The sequence below is a fragment of the Lepidothrix coronata genome, unplaced genomic scaffold, assembly GCF_001604755.1.
Source record: "Lepidothrix coronata isolate B3197 unplaced genomic scaffold, Lepidothrix_coronata-1.0 Scaffold48, whole genome shotgun sequence".
NCBI classification, from domain to species: domain Eukaryota; kingdom Metazoa; phylum Chordata; class Aves; order Passeriformes; family Pipridae; genus Lepidothrix; species Lepidothrix coronata.
Window position 1 is genome coordinate 5,465,756 of NW_016690228.1, and position 19,124 is coordinate 5,484,879.

The window sequence follows — 19,124 nt, forward strand, 5'->3', positions numbered from 1 at the left end:
ATAACAGTTACAAAATTAGAAAAACAGCCACAGAAGTTTGTTTTCAATCAGGAAGGAATAAGAAAATAAATTAGAGGTAGCTGGAGACAAATCACTTTTGACTTGTTGTTGAGGTCAGTACAAATGGTGGATAGAATTTAATAACTATAATTTTTAAAGTCTGTAGAGTCAGCCAAAATAGAATGACTTTTTTTTAATATTATATTCCACTTACTTGATCCGTACTATAGAATGCATAGAAAGCATAAATCCAAATTCTTTTCAATGCATGTTCAAAGTTAACATTACACACTGGCAGAGCAACATTTTGCTATGGAAAATTATAAACAAAAAGTTTGTAGGGCAAAAATTAAATTATAATTTTCAGTTCATAGTCTCAATTTTTAGACCATGTAATAAATTTGAACATACTCTAATTACAGTCCTGTTATAATTCTAACACTGTGCTTGGTAAAAGGCCTACCTGAAGGTTTCTATTTTAGCTCCTGAGCCTTTAGTGCTAGCCAGTCCTGAATACAGAACTGAACATGGCTCTTTCAAGAAAGTGCTATAAGCACTAGTCTTTGGTATCAGGCTCTTGTCCCTTCTCCCTACTGTAATCAATTTTGAATTTCTTTTTCAATAGTAAAATTCAGAAGGAATACTGAAAAATATGATGCTTCAGAACAACACTATGATTAGCATATATGTATATAAACCATCTCAGAATGTTCAAGATTTGACCCAGTACTCTGAACACTGAACCATTTTGCGAACATCAAGAATAACATGTCCTCCTGGTTTGAAAGGAGTGATCCAAGCTCATTTTCCTGAAAAGCGGATTATAGTGTCTTACTTTCAAGAGAAAGTCTGAGTGTCTTACTTGAAGAACAATTTCCTCTGACTATGTGGAAAAGGGGAGGGAGTGGGGCAGGGGTGGGACCTGTCTTTTCACAAAGAAGCGGGGTTTAAATAATAGAATCATAGAACAGTTTGGGTTGGAAGGGACTCAACACAGAGAGTAAGAACTTACTCATGTACTAAAGATCATGCTGTCATATAGGTAACTGAACCCTTCCCTTGATAAGACCAACTGCTTCTTAAAAAAATTAAGCAATTCCATATACCAGCCACCAGAACCCATGGAAATAACTGCAATACTGTCAAGTACCAATGAAACAAGGGGGAACCTTTTTATGTATTTAATGATCAGAGCAATTTATGTCAGCACTAGAGTTTGAAATCTGAAAACAAGAGATTGAATAATTGTAGCTGCATCTACATTAGTCTAGTATCATAACAGCAAAGTACCCTTTTAGTGTTTTTCCCTCCTGCTTTTCCTTCTCCTACCACACTTTGGCACTGCAGAGCGGTCTGGAATATGTGGACTAGATTCCTCCACAGGATCCAAAGCCAGAATATTCACTCCAGGAGCATTCCTACCACACTCCAGCTGCTAACACTCAGCTTGCATGACCAGGATAGAGCTCATCTGAGGTAAATCACCTGAAATACAGGGCTTTCAGCGAGGAGATCTGCTGCTACTGTACTGTGATATTTGCTGAGGCAGATACAGTCTTATAGTGTCTATTCCTCTAGGCATGACAGCACAAAAAAATAATGCTCAAACTCCAGTGCACCGTCATGACCCACTGAATGTTTGCACATGATTTTGAGGAGCACAAAGCAAGTCTCAATAAGCAAGCTAGTACTTTCCTTATGCCTTAGTTCTGTCACATGCCTTAGTTCTGTGTGGTAGCAGGTGGTTTTCCGAATATAGCTGAGATAGCACAGCTCTTTTCATGGCACAGGTACACCTGCTCCTGCTTCCTCTTTGGTGGTTGCTCTTGATCAGCCTTGCTTTCCACAGTTAAAAGCAACGTGGCAGAGATTAGCTATTTTAGCAGTCACACATCTGCTCTCATCAAATCAGACTGGACTTGTAGAAGTAGATCTGGTCACCAGCCAATTCAGTTCTTCGCTTCTACCTTCTCACCTGACACAAACTGAATTTTTGCAGATAGGCTGCTAGCAGTGTTCTCAAGAACACTGGCTTAATTTCCTTTACACTTTCTATTCTTGGTTTAGTCTGGTCTGAGTTAATTTTTTTTTTTTTTTGGAGGAGAGGTGTGGATAAAATGAAAAGTTGATTGAAGAAATGTGAAGGTAAAGGTAGGGATAAAGACTCTTGCTTCAGAGGTGAGACATGACACTGAAGCCATTTTATGCTGTCACATAATGAAAATGTGACAGCAAAAGGTTGTGAATGCACTAGAAAGCTTTGGCCATTGTCCCCTAGCAAAAAGCAGACATATATCCAGTACACTCCAAATCTTTCTGGTTAATAGATGTCACAGATGAAAAGAACTTGGATGAGTGGTTGTCAGTAAGCAGGCTGTTAGCAAAATTTACTTAAGTAGGTCAGTGTGACTATAATTAGAAGTAATGGGGTGAAAGTTAGCAAAGTAAAATATGAGCGAAATATCTGGAAAGCATTTTGAGTAGTGAAGTGTGTTGGACTGTGAAACGTTCTCTACTGGTGTTGAAATACATACATATGTGCTCATCATTTATAGTCTGTGCTGGTTTGCCTTTCTAATGTGATATGATAATCATGTGTCTATGAAAATTATTGGGAAATCTTGGCACCTTTGATTTAATCCTAGCAGTATATATCTCTAGTGGGGCAAGTAGTGAGACAAATACCATAGATCAGAAATAACCAGATGGCAGGCCAGAAGGGCTCTGAGTTTGCTCAAATGTGGAGTAACAGGGTACCAAGCTGTGGGATGATAACACCTGGTTGCCTGTTAGCACTTTGTGTCAAGGCAAGACTTTAATTTCCCCAAAAGTAGAGCAGCGCCTGCAACAGCCTCATGTGTGCCAAACAATGGCTGCTAATGTATTATATCTTCATTTTCTCATCAGGTATAGATTTAATGGGAGACATTCTTGATTTTAATATTAGTAGCAACAAGTGCATGGCATACTCCACACGTGTAATGAGGTGCAACTCCACAGGTATCTCCCACCCACTGCAATATGTTGCCAGCAGTTTTGAGCTCTCAGTCTTTGTTGACTCACTGACACCACGGGGAGAAGAGACATGCTCCTTTCTTTCCCTCTGCCCCAGTGTGTGGCTTTTTTATAGACTTCAGAGGCAGGGAGCATACTAACAGTAACACCCCTGGTGTTGCATCTCCCTTGCTGCAGACTGTCTGCATTCGTTCTTCCCCAGCAGACATCTAAACTCAGTGTGCTCCTTGGCTTTCTGGTCAGTAACTTGGCAGAGGATACCTGCCCTGGAGGCAGCCAGTTTCCTATCTGTCATGACCTTCACATGACCCAGTTCATCTCTGAAACCCTAGTGTATCATCTTATGGGCTCAGCATACGGGATTTGCTTCCAGACCCACACAGGGTCTACATGCAAGTGCCCATAATAAGTATGCTGGGTGAGAGCATAGCCCATGTAGCTGACTGGCATATTGATACCTTAGGTGACTTGAATCACTTTGCAAGTGCTGCTAGTTCTACTGACTAAAGCTGTGATAAAGTTGGCTAAAAGGTATATGTCTAGTGACATCTGAGATGGCATCCTTCTTGGATTCTACCTGTGGACAAAGAAGGATATAGTCTATCTGGCCAGTGCCCAGGGATGTCTCAGGCATGTAGAATATCTTAAAGGTCATTAGTTTCTCTGTTTAAAAAATCTAATCCTGTCCTGGTTATCCACTGACAACAGAGGGAGTTTTGGGGACTTATCTCAAATGTCGATGTCTACATTTAGACATTTAACGTAGGTGTCTTAACCCTGAACTGAATCCCACTCACAGTTTTATCTTCCAAAAAGAAGTAGTCTAAGGACATGAGATTGCCTGAAGCAAAATGCCAAAAACTTGCTAGTAAATGATTGTCAAATATATGCAGCACTTTGACACAGCTTTCATCCAAAGAGTTGGTTGCTTTTCCAAAATAAATATGAGTATGCTTTTAGGGTCCCCTGCCACTGGGTATAATTCTCAATTCTGTGTTATTTACCATATTCCGATGGACACATTCAGTTGCATGATCCACTGCCCATTTCTTCTTGTTCTTATGTTGTTACAATTTCTTTTCTGGCCTGGTCCTGTCAGTTGCTAAGCCACTGCTAAAAACGGTGGACATTTGTTACTCTTACAGATCTCTGTAAAATGCAGGACGAAGATACTCCTGTTCAGTCAAACTGAGTAATTGTTTCTGAGGAGTGTTTTATTAACAGCTGGTTTTTCTACCTTGAGGTTGACCTTATGTTTTGAGACAATTAGCTTGATTAAGTTCTCCCTGACATGCCACTGTGCAATGAGCTTTGGAACTACTCTGTAAAGGCAATATCTACTATCCTTGAATTAGTCCCATTTGTCTCACTATCTAAGCAAATGAGTGTGATTAGTGTAGAAACAGTTCTATCCCTGAAAAACAAAATTGCTCATTTTTACCATGAGAATGGTTACCATGGGAATGGTTACATTAAAACCTTGTCCAGCATCTCCTTATACAACCAGAGGTAAGTAAGCACTTAAGTACAGTATGTGCCAATGGCAATTCAATTTTCCCCCTTGTTCCAAGCAGTGAGGGTAGAAAACTGAGGGATGCGTGCTTCAGTAACATGCTATCCATGACATCTGATAGTCTTGAAATTTTGCTGCTGTAAAAAAAAGTTGATTTGAATATTTTGATTCCTAAAAGGAGTCTTCTTTCCATTCACAGGCATTAATTTTAAAAAGGTTTATTTTCATTTGTTTGTCCACTTTTTCTCCTCAGAGCTCTGGTAAAACAGTATCAACTGCTTTTATGATGGATGATATTATGTTGACAGTTCCTGATTATTTGTTAAGGGCTATTACATGTCTGGAGCTGTAGCTCCCGATGGAAAGAATGTCGTAATTTTAGATTTCCTTGAATAGAAACCACTGATGTTTTTAGTACCCAGAACATCAGGGCACTAACCCACTTAAGCAGTGAGCAGCGTTCAGCATAGCTGTCTGTGGATGTCCCGGGGGTTAATGGGAGTCCTGTGAAGCAGCACAGCTCATCAGGGACAAATGGAGATCCCTGCCAAGGACACCGCTTGAGGTGTGGGGAAGCAATGGCTGGAGGGCACGTTGCTGTATCAAAATTTGTTAGCTTTGCTTTCAGGGAAGATGTTACTGTCAGGCCAGAATAACCTGTTCCTTATTTAGTTAATGAACCTCCTGTGTGTGGAATTTCTAAGAGTCATCGTTAGATTTTCATCATTTTCTTTGCAGTTTCATGTGTTNTTTTTTTTTTTTTTTTTTTGTTTCAATTGCCCTACTGTTCTCCCTAAATACCTATTTTGGATATTTATTTTTTCTTTCATCAGGTCCTGATTTGTCCATATCCTGATATGTGCACTCTTACATACTTCATAGACCATCTTCTATCTTGGTTTGCCTCTCACTTTAGCAAATTTTTCTGGCAACTACAATTCATCTTGACCTGGGTCTCCTCTCTTGCACTTACTTGAAAGCTGAAACCATTTGATTTGGTGTTAATCTCCTAAATTCCAAAATCTATGTGTAAATACTTTGAGATGTGTTCTGATTTTATAAAATACAATTTTCTAAGAGCCTGCATTGACTTGGATGGAACCTGATGTTATTTTTTAAAAATTATGTTAAAAGGTGCTTATATTAAAGTTCAGAAACATTACGCTTTGGAACAATGTGCTGAGTGTTCAAAACATTGGCCTGATCTCATATTAACATGGCAATTTAATAAGTGAGAAGATGAAATATAAAATGCTGCAGCCGTTAGATAGTATCTAAACCTACGTTGTGTTTACAAGCTCCTTTTTTTCTTAGTAGCTACACCAAACTGTTCTCATTCACATTAGTAATATTACTTTATTCCTTGCTCACAGGAATAAATTTTTTCCAGAAGTTCAGTATCAAAATAGCATTGTTTCAATTTCTTCCTATTCCCTGAAGTCAGAAAGAAAGCTGAAACCCTTCTTAAAGGGAAAACAACAATGCAGGAATGCAGGTAGTCTGTCTATTACCACTAAAGATAACCTTCATCCTTTGGAAGTAAAAAAAAACCCCCGAAAAAATGGAAACTCCATCATTAGCAACTGCGTTTTAAAGAAATTCATACACTCAGTATGTCACTAACCGTGCAACATTACCATGCAGAGGACTATGGAGAATGTAGGATACACCCGCACAGTGATGAATAATGTTAATAGCTTGCACATATGTATTTGAAGGTCAACTTCTTTATGCAGCTTAGGGTCAGTTTCATCTCTCAGAAAACTAATTTCAGGGAAAAGTAGGTATTACTTCCCTTACCAGCTATAATGAATTGTATGTATATATCCCTTGAACATGAGTGACCTTTAATATTTCGGGACAGTTCATGAGATTTCTAGTGGCCACCACTGGTTTGATATGTTGGTTTAGCACAACATCTGAAAGGGGACATGTGCCATAACTCATGGTGCAGTCCCTTATGTGCTGTTATATGTATTTGTACATAGAAGAGAATTAGAGTAAAAAAAGAGTTTCCTGCAAAGGGAAATCTTTCCAAAATCAGATTGTCGCATAGCCTGCAGATAGGTTATTTATGTATCTGGTTTACAGTAGTGACAGGAACCTGCATATCCCACATATCAGGAGATATTCTTGATATTCCTAATCAAGATAGGGCATGTTGTCTTTTGTACATTTGTATTCCTTTGGTTTTGACCAAATGCAATTTCTTATTTGCCATTTTTTTCTTTTCAAAACAAACTTTCTGAACATCTTTGGTTCAGAGACTTCTTCAAATGCAGATGTTCAGGCCTAGAGTCATACGCACCTGTACCAGTCAAAAGAAAGAAATAGAGATTTGACTGAATTGTTTGCAGCAGAACTTTCCTTCTCTTTTTTCGCTAACTCTAGAAAGACAACAAGATAAATACATTCCAACTTAGAAACCTTAACAAGCTGTCTAAATTTAGATATATTTCATCTAGGTACAGCACCACTGTATATGGTTAATACCTACAGTATTTACCTCTTACATTCACTGGTATGAAGTGGATGTCATTTTACTTATTTCAAAAAAAGAGTAAACACTATAACTTTTAGCCTCTTGATGATCGCTTTTCTTTTGCCTCACTGTTATTTATATTCCACCTATCTTACTCGATAAAATAAAATGGTGATGGGTATATTTAGAACAAAGTTTTCAAATATAAAGTTCATGCTGTTCACAGGGAAGGAACATTTGACATTCATAACTACAAGAGGTCATAGAGTCAAAGACTTACTGAGTAGTAACAGAGTCAGAGACCTGTGTGAGACATCTAAGTAAAGAGAAAACTGACTAAAACTGAAGCACTGGAGAGGAAGAGGATTGCTAGAAGTAAAGAAGTTCTTACATATATGCATCATTGCAGACTTAAGTATCACAAGCATTTCTGTAATAATTTAAGTATAGAATTGTATTGTAAATAAATTGTAAATAAAGAATAATTTGTAAAATTATTTTTTTTCCTTTCCAAGTTTATTGACTGAGAACAGCTGAGGAGGGAAAGAACATGGGTTATTGGCAAATTGAAGGTTGATGATTATGACACAGACTTGAACAAGAAGATGGTAGGTTTAGAACTTAATCAAGTAAAATATCTAAGCCTAAGATAGAAAAGTATTGAAATCATTGTACAAGAATGCAGAGAGGTGTATCTTGGAGTAACAGCTACACTTCGGTCACTCAGAAGAAGTGGTATGACAAAGGCATAGTGCAAACATGAAGGAGACAGAAGGTTAAAGTCAACTGACCACTTGTGGATGTCTACTGCCAGTTAAATGCCTGAGGGTACCAGGGGTGTGACATAAGAGCTAGAGGGGACCAGTGCTCTTTCAGGGCAGCAGCTGGGGACAGGTGGGGCATCCTGGGGTTTTCAGGTGGCACCAATGTGCAAGGAATGGGCTGGAGCTGTAAAGAAGCCAGATTTGTGCAGCCTGGCAAAAGGAAGTCTAAAGAAAGTATAGTTTTTTTCCAAATATACTGGAGGAAGGATGATCCTGTCAGTAGTCCTCAACAGCTGAACTTAATTTAGGACTGAGGAAGTTGTCATGCCAGAAGAATGAGGCTTTGTCACTCACAGAAGCAGTGGAGGGGAAGGTGGGCCAAGTGGGGAGATCCCAGATACTTGTAATAGGGAATCTGATTTTTTCAGAGTCAGATTGTTTGAGAGAGCTGCTCGTGTAAGAGGCTGGGTTTGGTTGCCCAGGAAGCTTTTTCCAGTTCAGACTTCTCAGGACCAGGAAGCCATGCTGATTTTTTCTTTACCAGCCTTATGTCAGAGTTCAAATGAGATATTTATAGTAATCCTTAGTCTGTGAATCTCTCATAGCATCTGGTCTACTTGATAGTTAAAGTATTGTTTCAAAGAGTTTCTTGTAACCAAGTTTCATTTTCCTGAAATTTTAATGTCACTTCCTGTTCTCTTCAACTTTTATTTGGTTGTCTTGCTGAAGAGGTATTCCTGCATTAAGAATCTGAGTTAGGTTAGCTTGTGTTTAGAAGAACTTGTCCCTCTGGCTCGAGGTGCAGAAACACAGGTGCTTCAAAATGAAGTTGCTTACTCCCTATTTCCAGAGATAAATCTGATTGATTACTTTTTAAACTAGATGAGCGAAAAACTGCGCTAAAAGCATGCAGAATTAATCTTCTGCCAGTTGGAAATCGTGAAAAGATGCATTTTCCACAGTGAAAGTTTTATGTGTCAATTATTTGGTATTTTCCTATCTGTCAAATATATTTTTTCTGTGAATAATATGCTGGAATAATGAATTATATGTTTGGGAGAGGAGTCATTATTTACAGTAATGGACTTTACATAATACTTCAGAAAGCAGTTCATAAGTAAGTGTTGAGCTAGATTTGTTGTTTAGATTTTCAAGTTACCTGTTTTTTAAAGTTTCTGTGTTGTAATACACCGATGCATATCATTCTGACCTTTTCCCACACAGAGAAGAAAATACAAACTTCCTGAAGAGTGCTCCAAGTATTTGAGCTATTACCACTCTTACATAATTACTGCTGGGTCACAGATCTATAGAGCATTATAACAGAAGTGCCTTTGTAAGCCAGGGCATCCCCATGACAGCTTTCTGGTTTCATCACCCCCTAGCAATGAGAATTCTCTTATTGTTACTATTTATATTTTTCACTCCTGTTCTAACTTAGCAGGAGACTTTTAATCCTGAAATGTTATTTGGGCATAAGCATAAATGACAATTTGGCCATGTAGGCAAATTTCTGGAAAGAACTGTTCCCCTGGATTTAAGAAGCCTTATATAATACCTTATCAAGCTATTCATTAGGGCATGTTCTGTGCTATACATTTAAAGGTCTTGAATTATATGAAGCTGTCATTTTATGACTTCTGGTAAATAGGAGTTGTCAGAGTTTTGGTTTTCTATTCTATTCTTTGAAGTCTTTATTGATACAAGGGCAGGAAGGGCTTAGTCATCACATAAGTATACAATTTCTTGAGAAAAATGCTAGCATTAGTTTTGTCAGGCTTTGGTCCAGATAGTAATTAGGTTTTGCTGTTAGACTAGTTAACTAACCAAATTATATATTTGACAGATTTAAATAAAATTCTTTTGTTGGGGGTTTATCACCAATGTGTAACCATTTTTTTCTAGACTTGTATAACTACATTTTGTGTTATCTAACTAATTAGATTGTGGAACATCATCTACTATTGAGTTTAAATGGTCTGTTTAAATATAAATTTGATTTTGATTTGATTGATCATTATAATTCTTTTTACTTGAGTTAGTGGGTTATTATTGGTAGGTGAGCTTACATAACAAGTTTTCCTGATTTTAGTTTTATGAAGTCCTTCAGGAACATGTATTAAAATGCACTGACTCAAGTGTCTCTAAGCAGTGAGAGGTCAGAACCACTAAGGATGTGGGTAGAAAAAGGCCAGTAAATTCCAAAACCTGAACAGTTTCTCCTAACTAGCCTTTATTTATTGCCAGCTTTTGTTTTATTTTAGTTCAGCCTCTTTCGAGGCTCCCCACAAAATACACATACCACTCTGAGGGCAGCAGCCAGTACTAAAGTGCTTATGCGAGCGTATATGTTTGTACACAGATCTCTTCACAGCTGGCTCTCTGTTGGCTTAGATACTACGAAGTGTTGTAACTTATCCTGAGGGTGGCTTAGCTTGTACATCTGAAAATGGACCCACAATGGAGAGTTTTTATTAGCAAATCTTTACTAGAAGTATTTGGGCAGTCTGCCCAAACCCTCCCTTTTCTGGCCAAACTGCATGCTGCCTGGAACTGCATCATGTGAAGCATGGCAAGACATGGTTCTGTGTGAAAATGTACCTTGAAACACAGAATGATCACTGCCACTTATAGTGTAACTCCACAAGTAATGCTCCTGTCCCATATTTCCGAAGCTAACCTGCATCCTCTCTCCTTTCCTCCTCAAGTGAACTTGTACAGTCAGACCATTTCTGCCCAACCATAGTTTGATTTCTCAGCAGAAATTGTATACTTTCTTCTCCTGTGCTTTCCACGTTTGGAGAAAGACCACCCACTCTCTCCAGGAGCAGGGGACAGCCCACTCCCCACATCTCCTGAGAATTGTTGCCATGCTGCATGACTGCTGCAGAATTACATCCACAGGGCATTAGATCAGCACTACTGTTGGAAATGCTGGAAGGCAGCCTTATGTGTAGCCAGATGATACTGAAGTACTTTCTCTTGAAAACTATTTTTGAGAGCTCCTTTAGTTTACCCAGGGGAATAACACCAGCCAAGGAGACAGGAAGGTCAGTTCAACTGGATGATGCAGTCACTCAAGATCATTATCTGTGTTATTGCTGTCTCTATCCTTCCCAACCCAAACTAGGTGCCTACTGGGTGTAGGCTGGACTCACATAATTCACACTCCATCATTTCAAAGAAGTTCATGTCAGTCAGTGGAAAGCAGACTTTGTCTCCTTTGCTCTGGTAGCAGGCTTAAATGCTTCACTATTAATTCCCCTCTGAGCAAGCACAAATAGCTCAGGCTTCAGAGTCATTCCCATAGATTCCCAAGGATATTTGCATAATTCTACCCATCAGCAAGAGGAAACAATACATCTTGTTTTTTTCCAAACAGTATCTTTTTCTAGTTTAAATAAAACTGGGAAGATGAACTAATTTAATATTGTCATCTAATGATACTTCTGTGAGCTAGTGGTGCTCTTTCATGGGGGAGCTATCTGATTTTTCGCTCATAAAGTAAATAAAATTAGGCTCAGTTTTAGGAGTTTTTGAAGAAGGAAGTTCTTGAATATCTCTGATTTTAAAAATTATGCAGCTTTACAATACTGCATTCCTGACCCCAAATCATCCTACCCCTCTATGATCAGTTAGTAATTTCTAATGCCTCTCTTAAAGGGTTTTTTTTTATACTTTGATATTTCTCAAACCTGAAGCTGATACCATTGCTGACCTTAAAGGTCACTGTTAAAAGAAGAACCTGTCATTCTCAACTATGATTTGCTGTGACATTAGCCCGAGAAATGCAAATTTTCTTCCATTTGGCATCACATGAACTTACAGAACATTCGTATGCTATATATGAAGCACCATGCTTTAACCTCTCCCAAAATGCTATGAAATTGCATCCTGTCTTAAAGTTCGCAAAAAAAAAAAAAAATCCCAAAAACCCTAAGCAAGTAGTCTGTGTCACTGCATCAAAGGTTTATCACATTCAGTGTCAGCATTTGCACTCTCCTGGGACTCGATCTTTTAAGATGCTCATATAAAATGGTGGTAGAGTTTATATCCATTGTCGTATATCCTTTGTACCTTTGCCCCTGAAAGTTGTTCTTTATAGCTGATATCCTGCCTTGCTGATTTTGAAGCTAGAACACAACATGACAGCTTGCCTCCCATCATTCACTGCAGCTGTAAGTCATGTTCTTTGCTTTACTGCAACTTGGATTATAGGGTACTTAAACCAGAGAACAAACAAGAGGTTTAGCTCTTTTCCAAAGTAATCAATGGCCTCAGAGGGAACGTACACCATACTGAGCTATTCAGTTTATCTCCTGCATGCATGACTCAGTGTTAAAAGTCCAAATTGCTACTTTTGCTATTGTTAGCTTTCAAGTCTGAAGCTGATTGTAGTTCTAACAATGAAAAATTACCTTCAGGTCAGGATACTGTATTGCCAGCTAGAGCAGTTGTAAAATAAACAGTGCTAAAGGTATACATGGTCAGTGAAACTCCGTCACCTGCAGCTGAAGTTGTTTGAGCAGTCCCTGGAATCAATCCAATTGTTGTCTCAGCCCAATTAACATCTTCCTATGAAATTTTCAGGCAAAGTGTGGGAGTTAGCATGGACCTTAAATTATTCCCAATAGACAGTTCTCATTCAGCTGTCCTATTTTTGAGTGAAGTATGTTTAACAGTATAGGCACAGCCTATCCAGTTGATCTTAATGCTAGAAGCATGTTTAAGTTATTTGTTTAACTTTGGTTATATGCCAGTTTCTGGACTGATGCTGGGTTCAGAGATCAAAGACTTACTTGAATTTCTTTTGTGCTTGTTGAAATGAAACAATCTATTCTAGTGACTGACAGTGAAGGAACTTTATGCTTCGTTTGGACTGGGATTTATCAGAGCTATAGTCTTGCTTTCCAAAATGCTCTTTGAACATCATTTTTACTGTGTATCAAATAGGGTTCTGTGTCAGATTAAAGCTGGGATGTCACACGTCTATTTTAGAAAGAAAATTTCATACTTTCATGAACATAGCAAATGTCAGAAACTTTCCTTTGCCATGAAAATTGCATATAAAATAGTTTCAGAAGATCACAGTGAAATCAGCATGTTATTCACTTGTCGTAAGTTTTCTGGTTTCCTGAGTAGAGTGACACCATAGTAAGGAAGTTTCGGGGAATGGTTTGTTTGTTTGTTTGTTTTTCATGCAAATAGTCTGAAAAACAAACTCATGAGCAAAATCAGAAGTGTGCTTTTGATGACATCAGAGGAGAAGCTATATAGTATATATGCTGCTATAGTAAGTGTAACAGTGGTCAATGTTGGAAATAACGTATCTTTAGAAGGGTAGCGTCAGTGAGGGTTTCAGAAATTGCACATGTGGATACTATGGAGCACATCCATGTCCCTCCGGCTGCTCATCTGCTGAAGAAGGTATGTTGTCATTGGTCTTTTCCTGTCTCTGAAAGGGTTGCAATCTGTAAGCACAGTTGCTGTGACTGGCAGTAGAAATGGCTTGTCACAGAGGCCCTTGGTGCCTGTTAATGGGTCACTCCAATACGTCTCCTGCACCTGGCTATTGACAGTGTTTTGGCATAGGGGACAGCATGCAAGGGAAATGCAAGTTAGGGTTCCCTGGAAAAATAAGGAAGATATAGTCATATGTGTAGAGGAAGCAAATATGGCAAACACAGAGGTCAGATAAATGCCAAGGAATTCTAATTGCCTTTTTTTTTTTTTTTGAGCTGTATCTTTGATGGGGAAATTTCTGTGTACCTGGAATTATAATGTGCATGTGTGTGTGTATATATATATATATACACACACAATATAGCACCAGAAGAAAATTTCCTATTGTTTATTTAGCATCAGTAGAATTCGTAACATCAGACTTTCTTAGAATTATCAAATTATTAAATAATGATAGAGTGGAAATGTTAAAGGTTTGCAAAGAAGGTGAAATGTTACCGTTCCTGCCTGAAAAAAACCATTCCCATATAATTTGAAATAGTTGTCTGTAGTAGGTGTAAATAAAACTGCATGTTAAGAAAGAAAATCTTGTCTCATAAGAGTCTATTTTCTGTCAAAGTATTACAGTTTCCTTTTTTATATACTTTTCCTGCTCAAGTGCTGATGATATTTCCTGGGCATGGCAGGAAGCACTACATAGTTATTTAGAGAGGTTTTTTGTCTTTGTTTCTTTTGAGAAGTCTTTTTATTATGTGCCTGATGTGTGGACTCTTTGGAGACTATAGTTACAATTTTTCAAGTTTTGAACCATGTTTTTTTTTCTTTCATTTCCCTCACACTGTTCTAGTGGACCTCTTGGTTTTTTAGCCTCTTGTTCCTGCAGAGAAGCTCAAAGCAATTGGAGACTTCCTTAGCTCTGCTGGCTACTCCGAGCACTTACAGCTCTCATGATATGCCCATGTAAATTTGTCATATGCATGCATTTACGTGTGACAGCACAGTAACAGTTGTCATACAACACTATCTACCTGTAAATAAAACAAACAAACAAAAAATTATTTTTGTAAACACCCATGAACTATTATTTTTTATGTTTACATCACCTTCCAGGATCATACTGTATCAGCAATTAATCTCTGCTTTCTAATTGCATGTAAACATAGATTTTTAGTTAATACAAAACTTTATGTATGGATGATATTTTCAGGAAGTGGTGCAGGCAAGAAGGCTTAGCAGAGGACAGCTATTTGGAAGAATGACAATGCGTGCTTAATGTGTCTCTTTCAGAAGAGACAAATTAAGCTCAGATCTAATTTTCAAGAATCATGTGAAGGTAAGCAAAAAAGGTTCCAACAAGTGTTTTCCTTATGGCGTACAGTGAGACAATAATACATCTTCATCACACTTATAAAAATAAAGAAACAAGGAATCCCCAAATGACCCTAGTGAAATTATGGTAGATCCCATCCATAGGTTGCTTTACTCTTCTTCTACCATAAGCTTCTCTATGATGCCTGGTTTCATTGATATAAGTTAATTCCTAATTTGACTCACAATAAACAGGGAGATAATGATCTGTTTATTCATTTCTGTGCTTTCAAGAGAGAGAAGTTTATAGCGTTGACCTTCCAGTTGCAGTCCCTCAGTTTGCTCCACGTGTCTATAATGTGTGTGCATTATTCAATGTCTGCCTGACAGATATGAAATAGAGTCATTATTGAGACCGAAGTCATTGTGAGGTGGCAGCTGGACTCAGGTAGGATGCCCTTCAGCATCCAGTACCAGACCACAATTTGTGAGCAGAGGAATGAAGCTGTAAATCTCTATGGCTATCATGGGAATGTAGCAGCCTACCTTCCTGGTAGATACCTACTTGTGAACTTCTACACTTAAGTCTGTTAATTTGGGTCTGAACATACACTTTTTTCCTTCTTGAATCCAGTTTTGAAAGGAAATAATTAAAATCTAACTGGTAAAATAAAAGTGCATTAACCATAAGAATGTGATATCTGTCCCAGGAGTATAAAACTGTGCAATGAATCTGCAGTGTATTTTACTTAGAGTGAGATTGACAGAACATAATCCACAAACTGTGCAACTTCCAGTAGCCCAGATTGCAGACTGATACCATTTTGTTGGGAAAATTGGGAAACATCTTGAAAAGGATTGCAATTCCCAAGCTCCTGTATTTGGATATGGAGGAGAATTTTTCTCATGTGTCTCCTTTGCTTTCTTCTGCCTGCCTCTAGTCCCATTGATCTGCTCTGAAAAACAAAGAAAACAACTCAGTAACAGCCTTTGTACTTTTGTACTTACCTCTCATCACACTGCATAAGAAGAGTGGAGAAGATAAATTACTATGTTCCTCACTTACTGTTAGTGACTTTTTTTTTGATGAATCAAACCCTAAAAATAATAAAAACATATATTATCTTTTTAAACTAGGATCTCAACAGAGATTTTAATGACTGAAAGGAGTAAGGAGTGGAGGAAAAGGCAGTGGTTTACTGCAACTTGCATTATCAGCTGAGAAAATTTCAAGAAACTGCAGTTCTTCATCAGATAAACTGTTCGGCCTCTAATTGAACAGCAGGGGGAAATATTTTTTGTGTACTTTTTGCTTTGAGGTCAAATTTTTCTCTTTCCTCTTTCCTCTTCCTTTTTTTTTTTCTTACCCAAGTAGAAGATTGACTCAGGAGAAAATAATTCTGTTAGAAGGAATTATTTTTGCAAATTCCTTGAATAAAGTATACAGAATAAAAGCACAGACATTAAATGCTTTTTTATAAGTAAGACTTTGGAGTTGTTTTATAGCTGCTATGTTTTTGTATTAATTCTGGTTTAGAACTGAAGAGTACAGAATCAAAATTGTGACTATTATCTACCACTCCTTGGAAATTTATCTCCTATGGATTTTGTTTTTTCCTTTTGAGTTCTGAATTTTAATTTATACATTAGTAAGTGCTGCTTAGAAAAGCATTTTATGTGAATGTTTTTCTAATAGCATATGAGATTGAATCAAAATCTTCGTAGGGAAGCTCACCGCTGAACTGTGCAAAATAAGTTTTCCCACAGATAAATAGGTAATTTGAGCACTAGGAAGATGTAAATGCTAATAACTATTCAAATTCTATCATATTCTTTCTGCCCAGCCTAAAGAAACAGGTAGGAAGGGCTGTATTTAGTTGTCTACACACAACCCTTAAATGACACATGGCTTCTGTAGGATGTCAGAGACATTTTCATGGAGGTACCAAACATGCACAGACCTCGTGAATGACCTGAGACATGCTGGAGTACAGATGACGTAAGTAGAGCATCTCAGAGAGGCCTCAGAAGCTTATACGGGCAACTGAACCAATCTCGAGGTGACATAGCCACTACAATCAAGCTTAAAAGATGTGCGTGCCCTTTAATCTACTGAGCAGTGGCAACTGTGCATGAGCATACTCTTCAACTGTGGGAAACATGAGGTAGTGGAACTGAATGAAGAAATTAAGGATGAAATGGAGCTACACTTTTGGTGCAAACTACATTGTATCGTGTCATTTCATGTTTGCCACAGGTCTAAGAAACGCATACAAGCAAATGGTATGCTGACAGATATGCTTTCACTTGGTATGTTACAAACAAGCAATATTTTGGCTTCTACTCTTGCAGATCTTAGAAGTTCTATTGATAGACACCATTTGTATGTGTTTCAACATCACTTTTTAGTATGAGTTTTAAATACTTGTATATTGCAAATATTAATTTGATGCACTGTACCCCCAAAATTATTGACTTAATCTTTATTTTCATCTTGCAGAGACAAAGTATTAGAATGGCATAAAATATGGCCCAGTTCTACTATAAAAGAAGCGTCAATGCTCCCTATAGAGATCGTATCCCTCTTCGCATCGTACGGGCAGAGTCTGAACTGTCTCATTCAGAAAAAGCCTATCTGAACGCCGTGGAGAAAGGAGACTATGCCAGTGTAAAGAAGGCTTTGGAGGAAGCAGAAATTTATTTCAAGATCAATATTAACTGCATTGATCCCCTGGGAAGAACTGCACTCCTTATTGCAATTGAAAATGAGAACCTTGAGCTCATTGAGCTGCTCTTAAGTTTTAATGTGTATGTGGGAGATGCTCTGTTGCATGCCATTCGGAAGGAGGTAGTTGGTGCTGTGGAGCTGCTGTTAAACCACAAGAAGCCCAGTGGGGAGAAACAGGTACGTGCAGGATTTTCTCTGAGTTTGTGGTCTGCCCTAATGTAAAGAGAAGAATTGGGCCAAGGGAGTAAGCAAAAAGAAAAACAAAACCAACCATCATCCTTGCACACAAATATTTAAAATCAAAAAATCAGTTACATTGATGCTGTATGCATTGTATTAATCTGTGTTTAGACATCATAGAATCACAAATTGTTTTGAGTCAGAAAAACCTGACATGGGCAGGGACATCTTTCCCTAGACAAGGTTGCTCAAAACCACATCCAACCTGACCTTGAACACTTCCACAGATGAGACATCCAAAACTTCTCTGGGCAACCTGATCCAGTGTCTCACTACCCTAACTGTAAAAAATGTCTTCCTTCTGCCCAGTCTAAACCTGCCCTCTTTCAGTTTAAAACTCTTGCCTCTTTCCGTGTCATTACAGGCCTTGGTTAAAAGTCTCTCTTTGTCTTTCCCATAAGCCCCCTCTGTATAGTGATAACATTATTCCTGCTGGGAAGTCTTTAATCATTCAAAGAAGTAAATAATTCCAAAAAGAATAGTAGTGGTAATATGTGGTCCATTTGAATTAATTATGAAACTCCCATAAAAGTCAATGAATGTTTCAACCCCTCCATGGGGAGGTCATCATCTCCCAACTCAGCAAGGCAACACTGGGAGGCATGACTGAATTGATCAGAACTTCAGCCCTGTCTTAAGTAGTCATCCATCCTATCAAGTACACCTAAAAAGGTACAAACTCCTCTCCCTTTCTCCTGTCTTCTCTCAAAGGAAAAAATCATTACATACAGGCTCATTCATAATGTGATACGTACTCTGTTTCCCCTTGCACTGCCTTGAGAGACATCTCCAGGAAGTAGTTAGCCTTCTCATTTTAAGAAAAGAGTGGAGACAGGATAACATTGCCCATTAATTCTGCTGCTTGTATGAATAGCTTTGCTCCTTCTGCTCTTTCTTGGTTTCCCTGGTTGCACTTGCTGGGGGTCTTACTGTAAAGCATGAACATTATTCACAAATTGTTTGAACAGAGATATCTCCTTTTGTGCCTGTAAAAGGCTAGGTTTGCCCATTGCCAACGCAAGTACTGCTTGCAAGCCAGTGCATGCAAAAATGGTCTTTAAACAAACAGGTTATTTACATGTGTATGGTGTTGTGTGCACTGGGGACCCCAACAACCATTAAGCTTCTATGGGTGTCATATGTGTAGGTAGTCATATTGGTTCATTTTTAGGCCAATGGCATGCTGAAGAGAATGTAAATGTGAATGACATTTTTGCAGTAATTCCACAATGAATTTACTGTTACCAAAGGTACCTGCTGGCTGAAAAATCATTGCAATGGGCTAAAGATATAAAATCTGGATACTGAGAATTATAGACTTTTTTTTTCCCCTGGAGAATCAAGTTCCTTTTGAAACTGTTTCAAACTACAACTTTTTTGATTACTATTATTTGTAAACATTTGCCGTATTGTTTAGATGATGATTCATTTTCAGACTCTTTGCTTCTTTGTATAAATCTGGTCATGTGCGGTAAAATCCTGGCCCCTTGAAGTTAGTGGAATTTTTGCCATCCATCCAGTGAGGTCAATATTTCACCCTTTCTGCTGGTTTGTTTTTTTTTTTTTTTTTATCTTGATGAAAAGTTATTCCCAGAGGGGACAGATAAGAAA

General features: G+C 38.1%; 1 protein-coding gene across 3 annotated transcripts in view; it reads left to right on the forward strand.

Annotated features, from left to right (window-relative positions):
• The window catches only part of TRPC4 (transient receptor potential cation channel subfamily C member 4), a 132,622-nt gene that overhangs the window by 32,405 nt on the left and 81,093 nt on the right, over positions 1 to 19,124 (forward strand). For 2 of the 3 annotated variants that reach the window (XM_017815161.1, XM_017815160.1), the window contains one exon: positions 17,046 to 17,450. In XM_017815161.1, the coding sequence (XP_017670650.1) occupies positions 17,073 to 17,450 (378 nt within the window). In that variant the 5' untranslated portion in view covers positions 17,046 to 17,072. Of the gene's footprint in view, positions 1 to 14,484; positions 14,571 to 17,045; positions 17,451 to 19,124 lie in introns of those variants that run through there. The other variant, XM_017815162.1, reaches the window with a different exon arrangement.